Source organism: Falco peregrinus, chromosome 8 (genome assembly GCF_023634155.1).
Source record: "Falco peregrinus isolate bFalPer1 chromosome 8, bFalPer1.pri, whole genome shotgun sequence".
NCBI lineage: Eukaryota > Metazoa > Chordata > Aves > Falconiformes > Falconidae > Falco > Falco peregrinus.
In genome coordinates, this window is record NC_073728.1 from 37,486,965 (window position 1) to 37,507,345 (window position 20,381).

Below are 20,381 nucleotides of genomic sequence, written 5' to 3' on the forward strand. Positions count from 1 at the left end.
TGTCCCTGGGGAAATGCCCGGAGCTGGCTCCTGCAGCAGGCTCTCCTGGTCCACACCAGCACCCCATCCCTGCACCTGTGGGAGTCAGCGGGTGCTGTGGGGAGCAGCACCCACGTACTGCCCCGTGTGTGAGCAGGGGCGTTTTGTCTGGCTTGGAGAGCCCCAAATCCTTTCCTGTGAGGAGGTACCCTAGAAGAGCTCAGGGTGGGTTGCGTTTCACCAGGGGCTTTTGAAATGTGGACGGAAGGGGGTGTAATTGCTGCCCACCCATCTAAAAACCTCATAACTGGGATGTTTATCTAGACCTGGCTGTCATGGCTGCTTAGGTGTTTACCACTTTAGTCACAGGGATAAAACCTAGGCTCGGAGCAATGCAAGATACCTACGGTGATGTTTCCGAGTCCCAGCTGGAGGCAAGGGAGAGTGGTTTGCTTTGGGCTTGCCTGGGACTGTCTGAGCTCTAGACTCTGAAAAATTGATGTATACGAGGGACATATATAGAGTCTGGGCACCTGAAATGCGCCCTGTGTCAGGTTCTGCACCCATCACCCTCTCCCCTGATGTGGCTGGGTGCTAGCACTGTGGATCCATTTAATCACCTCCATTTGGGAGCTGGCAGCATCTGTAGGATCTCTAGAAGAAAAGATCTCAAGTCTTGTTTCCTGGGAAGTAACGTCGGCTATAACAGAAGATACAAACCTGACCAATACTAGAAGATCTAAGCAAACATCTTAGTGACTTTAAGTGGTGGTGGTGGGGTTTGGCCATTTTTTATTTCAGGGCTAATTTAAATAACCTCCAAGTCTCATATTTCACTATTCTCTTTCTTGCCGATTTGGAACCAATTATAATGTATCACCTTCCAGGAAGATCACCAGCTTATGTGGAGCTGTTAAGATAAGGTAGCCAAAGCTTAATTGACTGCATAATGATGAAAGAGCCATGTACTGTCTGGGAATGAGGCAAGAGAATAGAGAAAACGGGATTTGCATCCGAGGGGGCTAAAATGTAGAGCTGCCAAGGGCAGATGCGCAGGGTGATGACTGAAGCACGAGATGCTAGTCTGGGATCAGGCTGCTAAGAAAACTGCCTTGTTTCCCAATGGCAGTTCAAGGTCAGAGGGGCAGGATGAGCGGTGGAATGTCAGACGTTTCAGAGGCAGCTTTTGCACAGTTGTGGCCAAACGGCGTTGTGGCAGTGCTTGCCTGCCGCAGTCAGCTTGTGTCCCGTGGTGTCCTGGGCTCAACCTCTGGGCAGGAGTCCCCAGCCCTGCCTGCTGCCGAGCCAAGGGACCGTGGTCCTCCTGTGTGCCGGCCCGGCGCTTCCCGCATCGCTCCTTTCCCTGTGGCTGGGAAAGGCAGCTGAGCCTTTTGGCTTAAGCAGAGAAATGCTTAGCGTAGTTCAGCTTCCCGTGGCTGGGTGAGGAATCATGGATATGTGTTTTTCATGGGACTCTTTAATGTATTTTCTTCACCCTAACTAGTGGGTTTTTTTCTCTGCTTTAATCTGAGGGCAGAACCAGGGAGAAGTGTCAGTAATGCAGCCAACTGTGTCAAACAGTTTCAGTACCATCAAACGGGAAGGTGCTGATACCTTTTGTGGTCTTGTTTTAGAGTTCTGCCACTCTTTATGTAGGTAGAAATTTTTTTCTTTGCAGTAAACTGTTTCACCCTGAATGTAATTGCTTTTTAATTGAGCTGCAGCTGGTGCTGGGTTTGTGCTGAGTTGGAGACTTAATTACATCTTTGGAAAAGCATTTTTTTTTTGTCATTTACACCCCGCCCCCCCCTTAAAATTTAGTCTGAGTGAGGTTCTTCCTTGAGAGTACCAGCAACTGGAGGCTTGCTGCTGAAAACCCGCAGATATTTTGGAGAGCTGGGATGTGGCGGATGGCAGCAGTCCTGGTAGGCAGGTGCTGCCACACCGTGCCGCTGGCAGCATCCCGTGCAGTATCCGTCATTTCTGATGGCACATCTGAGCAGGCTTTGCAGACCCGTGCTCAGTGACCCTCCAAGTGAGGCGTGGCCTGATGGAAGTGGGATGTTTCATGACAACTCAACTCTTCTGTAAAACCAGTCCCTTGGAACACTCTGTTGTGGAGCCAGCGTGTTCCTTGCACGTGCACTGAGCTGGGCTACGTAGGCAATAGGGAGCTGCCTGGTGAGATGTGGTTTAACTTCACTGGCTCCAGAGACCTGAATCCACCAGGGCTGTGACATAAATCTGCGATGTTTGTTTTTGTAGACCTGTTGAGGGGGTTACTCTAGCTCCTGGACTTTTGTCTAACATGGTACAGGTGATACCCTGTAAGTACAGCTTAGTGCCAGTTGCCAATATGTGAGAACTGTCACTTTATTTGCTAGTTTTAAAACAAAAAAGGAAGCAGCTTCCAACGGATGCTTGCAAGAGAGATGGAATGGTAAAGTCTAGTTTTTCAGATGAGACACGCTGCAGCTAAAAATCTACTTGATTGATGTGTGTTTTATTGAGCTACTTAGTATATTGTGACTTGTTACCATCTCTTCAACTGTGCATATTTGAATAGGGACAGTGGTAATGACAAATCATTATTATACTATAAATAAAACATTACCCAGATTATGCTGGTCAACAGAGCATAAAACAAATAGCAAATTCTAATGTCCTTGAATTACATTTTTTAAAAAAAAAAAAAAGGCAGCACAGGATGCAGATTCGCATTGAACACCTTTGCCCAGTTGCTATGAGAGTTTTTCCGGTTGCAACAAGATTATTCAGGGCTTTGCTCTTCCAGTACTGCCTAGAAAACTTCCCCTAAAAAGAAAATGTAGCACCCCCAGGGAGCTCAGAGCAAACAATGCTCAGCTTTTGGCTTTTTTCGGTCTTGCTCGCTGCCGTAGTACAGCATGGCTGGTTGATGTAAGAGCTTGGGAATTGCCGGGCGGGCGGGGAGCCCCGGGTCCCAGTGCAATATCACCAGCGCCATGATGATGGAGAGGCTGCGGAGCTCATGGCAGGATCTGACCACTGGCTAGCGCTATGAGATGGAAAGGCCGAGGATCCAAAGGATGAAATTCTTGAGGGGAAAAGGAAAAGGAAAAAAACCAAACGGAGTTACTTCCCTGTTCAAGTTGAAATGATGACAAGAGAAAAATACTGACTGCTGGTTCCCGCAGCACCGTACGGTGTGCTGTCTGGAGGAGAAAATCTGATGCTTATTTGTATAATGGATTAGCTTTTTATTGGGATTTTTTTAATATGTATATCCATGGGATGGGGAGAACAACGGCAAGTGTATTTAAGGAGCTTAAAAACGTATTTGCATTGATATAAATGCATACGAAACTATAATGTTGAGATTTGGATTGAAGTATGTCTATTTTAGATTAAGGTGCTGTGGTCATAAGTCATTATTGCCCATTTGGGGCACTTTCAAGAAACAGTATTTCATCTTCAAAATTTTTTATTTTAAAATCTTTTGAATAAGAGTCCTGAGAGGAAACACCATGGAAATTTGAAATTTGTCTAAAAATAGTCAGCTTTTACACAGGACTTTTTTTTTTTTAAATATGGCCTGTTCTGTGTGAAATTATATCAAATTTAGTTCTCTTTACATGGCCAGTGTGAAATTTGACCTAACAAAGTGTGTCACTTTGGGTCATTGAATTGTATTTGGCTTACCTTGCTAGGTGTAAATAACTTATTAATCTGTTTTTTGATTGTGCTAAGACTGTAAACACTTTTTTTTTTTGCAGTGACTTTCTCAAAACTGATCTGAGAAAAGCCCAGCATAATGCTTTCAAGCTAATTTTTAACATATTGTGACTGGAACAAGTGCAGCGGCAAGTTCTGTGGCATGGTGGGTTTGGGTACCGAGCGTCCCTCCTGCTCCGGGGGGTGGGCAGGAGGAGGGTGCTGCGAGCTTCTCCCATCGCCCCGGCATCAAAGCATGGGAATGCTGGTCAGACGCTGGTGCCGGGGGTTAGCTTCCCCCTGGGAAAACACTCGGACCGTGTTAAAGCAGCCGCTGAGTCTCCTTGGGCTTTCGCTGAGCCGTCCCATGTCGGCCAGGCATGGAGTGAGCCAGGCGGCTTCTCCATTGTTAGGTTTGGGGGCAGGGAAGCTCCTTGGTGGGACTTACTGGTGAGAGATGGCAGCTCTTCCCACTGCTCTGCCAGTTGGAGCTGTGTCCAGGGCAGGATGGGTATGGTCTGGCTTAACCCTCTCCTCCTCCTGCCGTCACAGGCTCCGTTCCTCCGCTGCTCCCCGTACCCAGCGCTGCAGCCATGGCGTGGTGGCACCAGCCCCAGCATCGCTCAAAGAGCCCGAGTGTTGTTTTAAGCCAAAAGCTGCCGGCTGGATGCATGTCTTCGCAGTGTCCAAGAAGCTCAGGTGCTAAACCTGTTGAAATACTTGTCCCTTGATTCATAACAGCTTTTCCATCTGAATCCCCAGGTGGCCCAGGCTCCGAGTGTTTCCAGAGCAACGTTTGGTAGCTCAAGGCCCTGGTTTGTCTTCCTGAGGTCTGGAAACCTCAGCCTGGGCCCTGGCTGGGCCTGGCGCCTGTTGTGCTGAGGAACTGAGCGAAGGCAGGATCGGCAGCAGGCTGCGCGTCTCCCAGCATCTTCCTGCTTGGAAACGTTTTCTAATTTGGAGTAACCTCTTTACTTTAAATGCACCTTGCGTAATTATGAAACAGTTTATGATTCTCAAAACATGTACTTCATTTCTCAGATATCGTGAAACTCCCTTGAACCTGTCCTGCCTGGGCTTGTAGCACACCTCAACATGGTGCGTGCTTAAATATCTCCTAGAAAAAACAAATTCCAGCTGAGGAAAAATGTTCAGTGGTGTGTTGCAGTGCCTTCGTTTTACTTTGTGTCTTTATATAGACAACATTTAAAAAAACCAACCAATATGCTACAAGCAAGTGCCAGATTTAGCAAACTCTCTTTATTTACATACAAATACATGTACACATATATTCTGTATATGTACACATATTTAAGTGTATATACATACATGATTTCCACATACTCTACAATAAATAGCATGTAGGGTTTTCTTTTAATTGCCTACAGTGCTGAGTAAAAATACATGGCAATAAAATCATGGCTTACAGCTAAGTTACAAAAGCACCAACCACTGAACTCATAGCAATAAATCCAAGCTTATATACAGCCAGAACGAGGACACGCTATACAGAATACAAAGTAGACCATCTTGTAGGAATCAACAGTAATAGACAAACTAAAAAACATCATTTAGACCAGGAGAGACTCTGTGTAAAATAAGATGAGGGAAAATATTTAGATTATTGATCAAACTAAACCACACATTAGAATTTGTCACCTAAAAAGAAAAACAAATTAGCCAGTTACTTGTATATTTTTAACAAGAGTAATTTTTTTGTATGACTCTTCACCAAGGAAATCAGAATTAATCTCATGAGTGAGTCCTTCTGAGCAATCATGGTCATTTGTCTGGGTGCACACCCCTGGAACAGAGTATTTTAATAGTACTTTGCTTAAGCTGTAACTTCCTGGACCCTGCACGTAAGTTTGATTGGAGGCAATATAAAGCACTTCCTCAGCCAGCTTCTCCCATGGGACCTGCGACATCAAACTGTCACAAAGGACTGTGACAGCAAATGGGCGGCAGCAGCAGCAGAATCAATACCCAACGAAAGCGTGGGGCGTTGATGCTTGAAGCGGCGGTGCTGGAGCTAACCACCATGGGCTGCGGTGGGAGCGGCATCTGTCCTCTCGAAGCCAAACCCCAGCTGGACCCTCTGTTGTTACAAGTAAGGGTGGTGGAGGGTTCCTATTCTGTGCCTAGGGGAGAGGCTGGCTGAATATTTTAATATTGATAGTAGTTGTTGAAATCTGCTTTATGAGGCGAAGCTGCACAGATTTGTAGATTTTTGTTCTCTTTATCATTGCTTCTGTTTTGACTTAAGGTGTGCAATGCAGTACTGAGGAGGACAACCGGGTGCCGTTAAGCAGAAAGCCTGTTGTTCAGGTAGCATCCTTATGCTGGCACGTGTTTTTCTTGCTGCAATACAGTGCTAAGAGGGCTAGATAGCAAAATAATTACTTGCTTTTGCTGAAGCTAGACCGTGCTAAAATTCTCAGACTTAAACAGAGATTATCTTTTTTCCAAGGTATATATATTCTCTATCACTGTAAAACTAGTACCAGTGTATACGTAAACATTTGAGAAAAATCAAAACCAGTGGTGACCACAGAAGGAAGAAACGTACACCAAACCTGCTCACCTGGTGGGGCTAATGAACTAAAGCTCATCAATGTCTAATTACATCATTGCATATCCACGGGTAAGAAGTCTGAAGGAAGAACTACTCACTCCTCACTTCAATGAATACGTACAACTACTACAAGTCAAAAATGCAGATTCCTTTTTTTATTTCTGTCCTAGATATAGCACTTTCTCTTCGTGTTTGGACTTGATTCCTTGAGCCCTGTGTGTCTAACATTTTTTAGGAAACTAGTGGAAGAGCTGTTTTATTTGGATTTCGTATATAAGCACCTGGGATTCCACTTCATCATTTGTTCTTTAGATTGTCATCTAAAGTTCCCAGTAAGAAATAGGATCCTGCTAAGTGCTGCCGAATTCAAGTAAGACAACCTCTCTGCCATTGAGCCTAGTGTAAAAAAACCCTGATTTTCAAGATTGATGTTCATTACAGACATAATTTTGTTTGATTTTTGTTATGCATCTGCCTAGTAGTTCCCTTATTGATGACAAGAGCGCTAAAATGCAATGGTCTCAAATGAAAATGATCATTACAGAAATAGTTTGATTATTTACGATACAGCACAAACACAGCTACAGTTTTTAAAGACTTTTTAACCTGATAGGAAAACATATTCTTCTCCAAAAGGTTAATGGAAATGCTTATTTTTGTGACTGATGCTGTATCTCTACCATTACCCACGATCATATCAGCCAGAGGACAAGTATGGAGTCTCACTATGGTAATTATAATCAGGACAGACCTTTTGCACCAGTTTGTAGTCTACACTGTAAAAAGCAATGTAAATGCAGATGACTTTAAATGGTTTGGAACACAACCAGGAGACATGGCTTTGGGTCTGCTCTTGATAGCAGATCTTTGAAGGGTCAAAATTGCACAAGGCAGTTTTTTTAGCGCGGTCTGTTTTTTCGTACTCGATTCGGCAATTGAAGGACTTGGATTCCTTGGTCTCCAGTGTTGACTGTGGGGATGATTCAAACTCAACCACCTTGGAAGGTGGCACCAGGCTTACAGAAACATTGCCCAGACCTGTGGAGTTATGTCGGAAATAAACACTGAAGGTCCCGTTGCCGTGATCAACGATTTTCCCTGTGATCAGGAGGTTCAGCTTAACAGTTTTGATGTTAGAGTGGAAGTCGCCCCATCCAAACATTTTCTTGAATTTCCCAGTTTTTACTATAGGTCTACGTTTAGTTCGTGCGAGAGATTCCTGAACCTCCGTGATGTTGGACAACCAATCCCAAAAGTTTTCTATGCTGTCTGAGTAGGACACTTGGCCGTGTTTCAGTACTGGAGATGGCTTAACAAACAGGCGTAAAGGATTGATGATCCTGGAATGGACCACGTTGTCAACCAGTGTCTCTGCAGCATCCTTGTCTTCCCAATCCAGCACGTCTGTGGCTTGTACGACTTGATTAGCGTCACAAAATACCTGTTTCAAAACAGAAGGAAAGAGTTGTATAAAGTGTGAAAATAAAACAGTCAAGATACAAAAGGAGCCATTAATATTTATTCTCACACCAATAGGGTCTGAACCAGTCCAGTCATGTGGACTACTCTAGTGCGTAATTGCTGCCCCACGAAAGCTCAAGGACTTTACTCAAAATGGCTTGTAGAGAATGCAAAAAGCTCAGTGGAAGCCATCCACTGGGACAAATGGGTAAACCTCTGGTCAGGGGCTGTGATGTGCGAGGGCAGACGGGCACCCTTTGCTCACGGGTGTGTTAGATGAAAACATGCTGAAGTAAGCTGGAAAACCTGAAGAGCAAAGTGGCACCACTGCTAAAAGACGGAGTGAAATAGAGTAGCAGAATTTTCCATTCCCCTTTGTTTTTTTGCCCCACTTAACCTCCCAACTGGTTTAGGCTTGAAAACCCTGTCTTACCTAGCTGCTTCTGGTGGTGTAATTGTGCACCAAAATGTTTATTACACATTTGCCTTTTCGGGTGTTGTCTTTTCCTTTTTTCCCACACTTGGCACACCCATTTGTGCTGTTAGTTTGAGATGGATGACGAAAATGACCATATTTTTGGTGTGTTGGTTTCAGTAGCTAAACTGCCTTCCTAGAAGGCCCAGCCTTCAAGAAGTGCTGAGTGATCCCAGCTGTGCAGCCCATCTCATTTTTCAGAAACATGGCTAGGCTGAGCTAAGTCTAATGCAAAATTGGCTGTAATCAGAAAGCAAGTAACTACTTCTGGTAGTGACAGAATGGTGTTAGTTTCAGAATCAAACGCGCAGGTCTCAGTAAGTAGCAATTTCCAATTTAATGTGGAGAAGCCCATGTGCATTCTAACTGTATGCTCAGAGATGTCCCGTTGAAAATGCAGAACTTGAGTGTATGCGCAAGGTCAGAAGCAGGATCCCTGTTTCAACAGACTAGAAATGATCATCTAACTTTTTCTTGTTAGGTCCTTTAAAGCTTGAATGTAAGTTTTAGAGAACGTGTTTTTAGGCTTTGTTCTGTTCAGGACTGTCTTATGCTATCACCCTAATGTACAAAGAAAAACTTTTCCAGCTGCAATTATTCTTATAAAATGTGTGAACAGAATGGTGCTTAAAGTGGAAAGAATAACGAGCGGTGCTGTGCTGCCCTCCCACCCAGCAAAAACCAGCTGCTGCCTCTTCCGCCTGGCAAAACGCTGCTCCCGCTTCACCATCGAGCTTGCGGTGCCAGGACCCGGGTGGTCGGCTCCCAGCATTACTGCCATGCAGGATGATGTGTTGACTACCCAGGAGGCAACCGCAGCCAGGCTACGGGGAGGGAGTTTGCCTAAAGCAGCTGAAACACCAGGCACTGACACTGAATTCATGGGGTGGGATTCTGTGCTGCTTGTCTCACTAGGGAAACTGCAGCGCTGGGCTTGCTTTTCCCTCTGCTACTGCTCCCAAAGGCGTCTTTCATGCCCTAGCAGTACTTAGTTTCTACAACATTCAATTGTTACTTCTGTAGTTTTTGATTTTTCGTTTCCTCATCTGGCAAAGATCAGAAACTCTAAAGCCTTTATCTTCCAGCGATAGGCTCCAAACGCGAACCCAAACCCACTCACCGCATCTTCTTCCTCATTAACCCTAATGTGGTAATTAAGATCCAATGTTGAAAGGCGGCCACCACGGCAACGGGCACACCTCGAATGTTGAAAGGTGGCCACGGCTATCGCTAAATCAATCGGCAGCTGGATGGGAATGTAGTGGTCAGGTGTGTCTCTGCAGAAATACGTTAGTTTCTTTTTCAGATTAGAAAGAGGGGGAAAAAAGACAGCAGTGATCAGTCTCAGCCCGAGACCTTGCACGTCAGCTCCCTGCCTCCACGCTACATTTTTTATGGCTGAGCTATGAACCCAGAAAAATAGGAGAATCTAATGGAAACAGTGACAGATGTTTATCTGTACCAGCACAAATAGCGCTGTCATAACGATGCTGGGGGAAGCATCGTTTCCGCTGTGATGGAAAGCTCCTGGTGAAGCAATGTCATGTTTATGCATGGTTCTTCAGCCACTTCTGAGCCTGCTTGCAAGCTCAAAATCAGCTGGGTGATGCTAGGAACAGCTGGCCATCGCCACTGCCAGACATACAGCTCCCCTGCTGCGGAGAAGTCACTCTGTTCAGATGAAACAAGAACTGATGCACACATTCACCCATCCTTCACCCCAAAACTGACCTGAGGCCTTCAGAATCACAAAAAAAAGAGGCTTTGCTGCTGCGTTTCTAGATCCTAGCTGGGACCGGGGGCCTGGCAGTGCTGAAATAGCAGAAACTTTTCTCTGTGTTTGCATGGCTAAATGCTGTGCTGCTGGAAATGCCAAGGACCGTTCAAAACCGTGAGCACCTATAGTCAGTATTGCTGTTAGCCACTGAGCCTGGGGCAAGTGGCGACTGGAAATTTTAAGGAGAAATCCATAGAAATCAAGCTGGTTCACAGGGGGTTCTGACTTTTCTTGTGTCTGCACCCAGCTCTGCCTGTCCTCTGGCAAGGGCACAGGAGCGCACACACACACAATTGTCCTTCTGGGCTACTTTTCTTTTGCAATGTTTATTGAAATCCGTGCAATGGCTCTTTGGCTTTTCTCCCCTCTCCTTTTATGAAGAGATCTAGAGGGCATTGAGTCATGTGTTACTGGTAATACTCAACGTATGTCTCTTCAGGGGGCTTTCACTCCAAATGAGATAGCAGAGCATTGCATTCTGAACTGCTTTTTTCAGAAGGCTCTGATATAAAAAGAAGAAATATGTAGGTATAACGTTCGGGATGGCTGAAGGGTGGGAAACAAACGCACGCTGGAACTGGGTGGGCTGATTGCATTGATAAGGTATTAGGGCACAACTATTTCAAAACCACGATGGTGGAACTGCAGAGTTGCATCATGCTAAACTACTACTTTTAATTATCTATGTGTTATACCGAACGAGGTGTACTCACAAGATAATGAAATGTCCCGGAGCTACAGTGATGTGAACTATTTGCGTGGTGACGAAACAACTTTCATAATATGGGAACATGAAATCATTAATATGTTGAATTATAAAGTTGTAATATTCCTGTTTATGGCTTCGACAGCAATCACTAGCCACTGTTGAAAGTTGTATCCTACGCTCAACCTGAGCAATTTTTTCCTCCTCCTCTTTGAAATGGTTTGCAGACTGTAGGATGCTCGTCTTGTGCAGCCTTAATTCTTGACTCTGCTTCATCCTACTGCTGTCTTGTTTCACTGACTTCATTATAGGAACGGGATCCAGAGGCTGACAGCATTGCCAGCTCAGCCGGTTGCAGGGAAGGGGACTTTACAGGCTCCGGGTAGTACATTTGTTGTGTTTTGCAAATGTTCAGTGAAATGGTACCTAACAAAGAACCACCTGGTTCTGCTCAGTGCCCAGCGCAGGAGCAGGAATGAGGGTGCATTGTTCAGAAATGTGAATAATATTTGTGCTTTTTTAATGTAAAACCTTTTTTGTGCACGTGCAGATTTGATTTTTTTTTCTTTTTGTATTTTGAATAAAGCTGTCTGCAACATAAGAGAATTGAACTCCAACGCTTCATTTTTCTCTGTACCTTGCAAAGGCCCTTTCCTTGATGACAGCTTTTTGCTATTAGCAAGGATGGGCCGATGCTCTTTGTTCAGCTGTTTATTCATGTTGGTTAGCAATTTCCGGGCAATAAAAAAATCTGTATTAAAAGAATGCAGCACATGCTGGAAAAAAATTACTTCCTCAGCATCTTTCTATTTCACTATAATGCTTCTCTATAGTGGAAAATATTGCTAGCATGGTATTTGAAAAATACTAGCTTAGGGAAGTTAGTGTATACATTTAAATGGATGGCTATTGCTGTAGTTCTTCTCTGCTGCACCTGCATTTTCCCATTCCCTCCAAACCATCAATTTCCAAACAGAAGAAATCACCTAATCTTTTTGCATATTGCAGAGGCTGTAAAATGTCACCCCGTTACCCTAAAGTTTCCATTCGGCTGTAGATATTTTCCAGTAAAAAGCATAATCCTGGACCTGTTGAGAAGTACGGGATCCATGACGTGCCTTGTTGTTTCCTTTTGCTACGTTAACCACAAGCACAGCTCAAACCAAGGATGCTGGCGTTTATATTTATGGAGTTTTAAACTTCAAACCATTGGTTCTTCCTGCACGCTCCTCTGAAAGATGCTGATGGCCCTTCAAAACCTTTCTCTTCCATGGGTGATCCTGACCGTGGTAGGACAGAATAAGCTTAAATAACGTTCCCTGTGAAGTATTTTTGAGAAATGAGCCTGCCTTGATGAGACACCGGTGTCACTAAATGTGATATTTTCTCTAATTGCCCAAATAAATTTGGGTTCATCTGGAAGTTGCTCCCGTGCCTTTCTCTGTGGGCAAGGCACTAAATAAAAGCAGGTGTACCTGTGCAGGAGTTAATTGTTTTGATGCTTTGAGAATTTTATCCAGGTTATTCATCAATCACCAGCAATCATTTCTATAGCTTCACCCCTGCCAGGAATCATTTAAAAACTCTCGGCAATTAGCTGAAATAAATAGGTCTGGTGGGATAAACAGCTCTGAAGCACCATGTAGCCACTCCCTGGTGCTGCTGTGAGCCTTTTATCCCACCAGTGGGGAGGAAGGGGTGGCAGGAGCGAGGTAGTACCCAGTAACCTCCTCCAGCCCCCAGTTTCACCAGTGAAAAACTCATACTGGGGGAGGCTTCCAGTGGTCTCGCTTTCTGCTACTTCTATCCTTCAGGCTGTATCTCATGGGTTTATGTTTGTGTCACCACTGCAGCAGCCCAGGATACTTCTCTGGCTTCCTTGTGCTAATTTCAGCTCCTTACAAGCTGTGTGCTGCACGGATAACGCAGCATCATTGGGCAGCTGCACAAAAACCTCAGTCTGAAGGGGGGGGGGGGGGGGCAGGGGGGGCAAGAGAAATAGCTCTGCTTTGTCTGTTTGAAAATTCAACGATTTCAACACATTTATCAAATTTTAAATAATTTATGCCTTGACAGCCCTTACCAATTTTGCAAAGCACACACATTAACCGGATACAATGATCTCATATTAGCTTTTTCAGCATCTTACACTGGAGCTCAGAAAGATTAATAAAAACTCAGCCCATCATCAATTAAATGGAAAAACATAAAATTGTGTTCCATTATAGCCTTTTTTTTTTTTTTTCCCCAGAAAATGATGACAGGTTCTAATAATTCATCACAACAAGCTGAGCTTGAACTTTACTGATTATTAAATATGTTTTTCCCAAAGGCAGAGGCCATGATGGGTTTTATGGCAGCAGATGTGATCGCTGTCAGGAATGCTTCAAGGAATTCAGGAATTAAGCAACATCTTCTTTCAGCAGGACTGTATAAAAGAGCCGTGTTTGTTCCATCTAGTCACAGCCTTATTTTTCAGGATAAGCCCGTTTGCTTTCATAATTGTAAGGTGGATTAACTTTCATTTAGCACTGCAGCTTTTCCTGGGAATGAAAGCTGTGAATTAACAACTTGGGGTACCACACACAAAAATCCTTAAGGATGCCTCCATCTTCAGCTGCCCAAACACAAGCTCAGGTTTTTGCTTGGAAACTCTTGGGGTTTGATCCCTTCTCCCAAGCTTTTGGATTTCCCTTGAGGAAACAAAATGGTGCAGGTCAGCCTGCCCCAAGAAACAAGGCATTGCTTTGCACTGAATCAAAAAGAGTTTCATTTCCAGACAGGTCCTGGCACTTGCATTGATTCTGGCTCTCCCTGACCTTGCAGTCAGCTGCAGCCCCCAGCCCCCTCGTGCCAGGGTGAATTAGATGGCAGTAGCTGCAGCAGGTGAAAATGGGGTGTGCTCTGCTTTTAGGCAGCGTGCAACATCCTGCCACGGTTTGGAGTTTGTGGCTTTTCTCAGAAGGTGTATTTTAAATAAGATAAATACAGAGGAGTTGATATAAGCTACTTATGAGAAATTGTTTTTGTAAGGTAAAAAGTGTCTGTGAATACCTGAAGGCCTGACAGCAGGGTAGGTGGCTCTCATACTGGGAAAATAACGAGCTCCAAAGAAATACGACTTCTGTATTTTATTTCAGTTGTGAAGAAAGTGGAACAATGACTTGAGATATTTGAGATGAAGGTGCTGCTAAAACATATTTGGCTGTTTGCTTTACTTCCTGAGCTGAATTCTTCTGCCGTGGTTATGGTGCAGTTGATGAAGGACCCTGAGGTGCTCAGGGTGACTGTCCCCTTCCTGGTGGGTGGCCAACTCCCAGCCAGCCCAGGGGGCTGCAGGCTGCCGAGGATGCTCCTGGTGATGCCACCTGCGTGGCAGCCCAGGCTGACCCGTGAGGGGTCTGTGAGCCTTCCATGTGGCACTAAGCTGGTGGGAGGGAACAGGGATTTACTTTTGCCAAACTTCAAGAAATGAAAGAAATGACAAAAGACATCTAGACATCTCAGCTGGAGGTTGAGAGCGGAGTCTTTGTGTCCTACATGGCTCTGAAGCAGCGCTTGCAGTTTGCAGCCTGGAAGAAAGGAGAGGTGCGAGCAGCACATGGGCAAAAGCAGGACCTGAATATTACTGAAGGTCCTGCCCATTAGCTTGATTAGTTGAACAGCCCCAGTTTCATTATGCATTTGTCAAAAGCTGGGAATTAATTATTTCTCCATGTAAATGAAGAGGCTACACAGAAATTGCCGTCACCATTTACCCATGCTAATGGGGACAGTGGGATTTGAGTATTTGGAAGAGCGGCTGAACCTTGTAATGGAGAGTGCCCTTGCTCTCCAGGCACCTGAAACACTTTCCTACAGTTGTACAACCTCTCCCTTGCTAAACTGTAAATAAATAAATACAGCTCGTTGTTGTGCCTGGCTTTCTCTCTCCTGTGGGTAATGACAGACACTTTGAAATACTCTGGTGCAAAGATAAAATTATATTGGAAACTCAGAGTTCACCTCCTTGATTTCTGTCTCATTTTAAAATGGATCCTCAAGAAAGGCTATGGGGTTCTGCCTGCTGATCGCAGCAAAGATATCCTTTATGGGGGGAACTGCAGAGCAGGGAGTGTGTTGTCAGAAGCACTGCTGATCTCTAGCTGGACGGTGGCAGTGTACCCCGACTTCTCAAAATCCCTCTATCATGTGAGGGAGGCTGCAATTTGTAAAGTTTTAAAGGATCAAACAGCTGTTGCTACTTTCTTTCACTCAGGAAAGGTGGACAGAAATCCCCTGTTCAATAGCTAATATAATTGAATTGCTTTAACAATTTTGTCCTGTCTCCTGTAGTTGAAACGAAAATGACAAGCTGCTTCAGCAGACAAAAAAAGCCTTCATGATCGAACCTTACAGCCCATTAAATTTTCTGCTTGTAAATGTATCCCACAAAGAAATTCCCCCCCTGCAGAGGGATGCTGTACTAGAAGGGGAGTGATCGTTGCTGTACCGCTACATCCTGCCATCAGTGACTGGTGATGGGGCTTCCTCCAAAGCCATCGTGCTTCAGCATCACCGGGAAAGCACCCAAGCGGTGCAAGTGGAAAATGACAGAAAGAAAATGAGGAATGGCAGACTAAAACTATTTATCAATATATTAATTGTGAATATTAATACTTTCTGACATATCATTGTCTGAAAGTCAACTAATCCTGCTAAACACAAGTACACACTTAAAATACCTGAAAAAGAAGTGACAATAAGGGTAAGGTTGAAGCTTTCACTGATGTTTTAGCCTTTCACCTTTCAGGAGTTTCAGACTGTCACAGAAGGCAAGTCAGAAAACACAAATTGGAAACATGAAAGCCAATATGCGACTCAGCACTATTTTTCCATCCTATAACATGGCAAATTCCTCTTCTGCTCTCACGGCAGGTGCGCAGGAAGCTAATGAAGTGTGGTTCACGGCACACCGCTGAAAGGTGCTTTGCCATTTTTCCTCAAAAGATCTGAGAGAGGAAGATCTCTATCTACATCTGTACATACCTAAAGGCTAGGCAAGGTGACAGGTAGAAATCTTTAATGAGAGTATGAGATGATAACATCCAAATAACCCACAGACAAAAATATGAATCTAAAATGCAGGGTATGTTGGGAGAAGTTCCAATTCAGGAGATGATTTCATTGCATATTTTTCAACAAAAGATACTTCAAACTCAGTAGAATATTTTACAGGGGGAAAAATCACTTTAAAATTCTCCAATTTGTGTGAGAAAGCGAAAAAGTATTTTACTAAAGCAGCACTTTAGTAAAGAAAAAAAATTGGGAGGAAGAAGAAGCAGACAAGAAAAGAGTGAAAATTTAAAATAAAGCCTGCAAAGATTTCCTTTTTGAAAAATATATTTGTGGAAAGCATGTGCCATCTTTCCCACAAACCCGACAAGTAGTTTTAGCTTATCTGAAGTGTTCTCTCTCACCTCAATTGGATAAATTGCTTAGAGCATAGATAGTTTTTAAATTATATCCATGCATTGAATTGATCTACCTTTTTGCTGAGAGAACAGAAAATTTGTTCTGAGAAATGCTTCTTGCCAAAAAATGTACACCAGTTCTATTCTGGAAGATTTCACTTCTTTCTACCTGTTTGTTTTTTTCCCCCCTAAATTTAAAAAAGAGATCTTCCAGATGAAAAATAGGTATCTTATTTGTATGTTTGTAGAGGAACAACTCTTATAAACTTGTCTGATATTATCAAGTAGTTTTTCTCTTTGCTGTATGTGAGGCACCCAGCTCCTCTTGAAGGGTGGAGAAGTAACATATATGTAAGCCATTCCGTGAATGATCTGAAAAAAACTGTTGTACAAAAATACCTAATTAAGTTATGATAGATATAAAATGCTTAGGTTTATATATATATATATGAAAATGTATTAAATTTTAGAGAATATTTTTTGGTGCATAACAGGACAGGCAAGGAAATGCTGTCGTGGAGTGGGGCAGTGACCTATCTAACTGGCTAACCGTGTCTTGAACCGTGTTAGAGATCAACTGTCCTTCAGCAAGTACAATAAAAAGGTCATTGAGTCTATGCCATACTAATGGAATAATCTCGATAGGGGGGACTTCTGAAGGACTTCTGCAGACAGATGGCTAAAAGCTGAAACTCTGACTTCAAAAATCAATGTGCATTTATTTCAAGAACAGTTTCTAAGCCCTGTAACTGGAAGGGGTAAGATGAAACCTGAGCTGAGCCTGTGGGTTCCTGTTTGGCAATGGCTTGTGTCTTCTGGCTGTCCGAGCGTGTGTCAAGGCTGTGGTGTGAGGGACGTTGCTTTTGGCAGGGGTCTTCAAGCAGGTACCTCTAGGTTTTTGTTTCTGCTCTACACACAACCCTCTCCCTAGACCTGGTATGACCATGGTGCCCAATGCAAATGAGATCAAGGTAATTGTCCATCTTTAAGAAGAAAACGCAATTCATGTTCTGACAACACATATAAAGGAACTGATTTTCAGGTGGTTTTTGAGTCAATGGCTACATTTCCTTGACATTTAAGCTGCACCCTTGGTATCTATTTTGCACTAAGCTTCACTGGTGCTATGGACATGTATTGTCTTATGAGACTGAAAATGGTGCTTTTGGGATGAAGAGCTGGCATTTAGTTATTTTTAGAAGACATTCCTGTTCTCCTGGAAAGCTTGTGAGATGTCCCAGATGTTTTAAATCTCGCCATCCCACTTGCAGACGCTGCTCATAGAATCATAGAATCATTTAGGTTGGAAAAGACCTTTGAGATCACCGAGTCCAACGATAAACCTTACGCTACGAAGTCCACCACTCAACCACGTCCCTAAGAACAGTAGCATCTTGCATGACCAAAATCTGAGCAAGCCTCCTTTTACTGCAAATTGAAACATGAAAACTCAACTCCTTCGCCAAGACAGCACCTGCTGACCATCCGTCTGTTGAACTTTACAGTTAATAATTTTCCCTTCTGCTTATTTCTTTAATGCCTGGGAGATTTCGCTTTACGTTTGCTAAGATCAGTTCATTAAAATACTAATTTCAAGCTGTAATTATCTGTTGGTGAGCACTGCCGCTTGAACCAGCGGTAGCACTCTGTCGTGGCTTAACCCCAGCCGGCGTCTAAGTGCCATGCTCGCACACCCCTTGGTGAGATGGGGAGGAGAACTGGGAAAAAGGTAAAATCTGTCATTGAGATAAGAAGAGTTTAATAATTGTAATTAAATAAAATATACTACTATTACTACTACTACTACTACTACTACTACTACTGATGATAATACTAAAAGGAAAAGGGAGACCACAAAAAGAGAGAGAGAAATAAAACCTAAGGAAGAGGAGTGATGCACAGTGCAGTTGCTCACCGCCCGCTGACCGATGCCCAGCCAGTCCCCGAGCTGGCAGCCCCCGGCCAACCCCCCCAGTTCATACCCTGGCCATGACGGTCTGTGGGATGGAACATCCCTCTGGCTGGGTCGGGGCAGCTGTCCTGGCCACGCTCCCTCCCGGCTTCTCGTGCCCCTCCTGGCTGGCAGAGGTGGGACACTGAAAGTCCTTGACTCAGGGTGAGCACCGCTCAGCAACAGCTACAACCCAGCGTGGTGTTATCCCCATCCCAAACCCAAACACAGCCTGTGCCAGCCACTGGGAAGAAAATTAACTCTATCCCGGCTGAAACCAGGACACGCTGATACGGTCTCATGCCAGGAGAGTTCACAGTTGCTTGGGTCCCTTGGCATTCCTGGCAGGCGTCACTGCGCACTTGGCTAGAGGCAGGCTGGCAAGGATTTTTTGGGGGGAATGTTTTAAGAATCACAGTTAACCACCGAGACTATTTTATGTGGTAGGGAAAGCACATTAACAGAAAACTGCTGTATCCATTAGAAATGAACCTGATCTTACTGAAGTTGTCATCGAGGTTTTGTGTGCCTTGTAAATTTTAAATTAAAAATCAATTATGGAACAGCCCTTAATCTCCTCTTCAGAGCTGATTCATATTTGGATACCAGCTCTGAGACCCTGCGTGACCTCCCTCCCCGCTAAGTACGACACAGCAAAGGCTGATTTTTCTATCTTCCTACTCACGTGCCATTATTCAATTTTTTACTGCATTATGAAGAAGAGTTTTAATAATCGAGCCAGATTAAATGCATAAAAGGATGCTTCTGACAAGTTAGAAACAGAGAAGCTGTGCATTTCTAGCAGATTTCAAGCTCTGTATTATCACAAAGCGTAAGAGATGATTAACAAAGAAAAATATTACAGTTATCTACTCCCTTTGAGAGTCTAACTAATGAACCTCTAACAGCTGCTGTTGAAAAATCAGTAACACTATCACTATCAATTTCAAGACAAAGCACAGCTGACAGATGTTTGAAGTGATAAATCAGGCTGCACGAGGATTAAAATAACAAGCCCCAAATGGCCTTTAAAAGACAAAGGTGCTGCAGCAAACTATTTTCAGCCACTTTGGATACTGTCAAAAGTTAGATCACTGATACAATTATCTTGCAAAACAGTAATGTTATGAAAAAATCTAACAATGGTGATACTTGAGCCAAGTTTTGAAAAGAACAGGTTTTATAGTCATTTGTGGTTTTAATGGCAGAACTGAGAATGCCGTGCTGCCCTGAATATTACTTCTGGGAACGAGTTATGAAAAGTATGCGCTGGGCTGAAGCATAAAATGTAACTGAATTGCATTCTTGTACATTTTAATTAATCCTATTTTAAAGCAAGAAGTTACATTTTAATAGGCAATGAACACCATTATTTAAATAAGGCGTAAGAATTTTACATTGCTTCACTGCAGGCTGCGTTTCCTAACAACCTGTCACTGATGGGAAGGAGATAAAGAGCACATTACCGGTTGGGTAGGTACCGGGTGCTTGCAGACTCTGCTGCCTTTAATGGGAGACAATTGGAGCGAGGGGAGAGCGAGCCAAAACAAATTTCAAGTTTCTGAACTTTAACTCCGCTTTCACTGTGAAGTGCACCTTGTCAGAGCGTGCGTAACTCTCTGCTGGGGCAGAGAGGAAACGCTCAGTTCAAAAAATAGAAAAATGCAGATATTTTCCTGGTACGGCTCCTGGTTTAGGTGGGGTGCTGCGGGAGGGGTGGTAGGACGGGCGGCGATGCCGTGCGGTGCCAAGCTGGTGGGAGGTGATACCCACGCGGAGCTGCCACCTCCCTGGCTGAGCATCACGCTCACACCACGGTTTAAGCACAGTTTAGGGACACCACAGAGATCAGCAGGCAGAGCTCCCAGTGTGAAAGAGCTGCCACAAGCGCTTTCTGTGTGCTGATACCTTGGGAGAGCTGTGGTCAGCCCACGTCCCTGGGCAGCAGCCCTCTGCTGAAGAACCTGTTAACTGGGGCTATTCAGTGACTCTTGGTGATTCCTCCTGAATCCTCCTAGTTGAAGAACGTGTGTGGATGTATCCAAGAGTCCATCAGCTGGGCAGGGATTTGAGGGTGTTGGCTGGTAATCTCACGTTCAAAGCTTTCTTCCAGAAAAACACATTTTGTTGTTTACTTCAAGCATGACGTTCCTTCCAGGAATTCCTACTTCCCACGTGCACTGTTAGCGCCCGGGGAGGGGGACAGTCAGCCCCAAGCCAGCGCAAGCTGTGGGAGCTGCTCGGTACATTCTTGGCATGTCCCTAAGAAAAATATTTCTGCTTAAAAGCTTTGCGATAGAAACACGTGGGA

General features: G+C 44.1%; 1 protein-coding gene across 1 annotated transcript in view; it reads right to left on the reverse strand.

Moving 5' to 3' along the window:
• Window positions 1-4,910: 4,910 nt before the first annotated feature.
• Window positions 4,911-20,381, reverse strand: part of NXPH2 (neurexophilin 2) — a 40,759-nt gene continuing 25,288 nt past the window's right edge. The window contains exon 2 of the mRNA XM_055812812.1: window positions 4,911-7,688. Within this exon, the coding sequence (XP_055668787.1) occupies window positions 6,945-7,688 (744 nt within the window). The 3' untranslated portion in view covers window positions 4,911-6,944. The remainder of the gene's footprint in view (window positions 7,689-20,381) is intronic.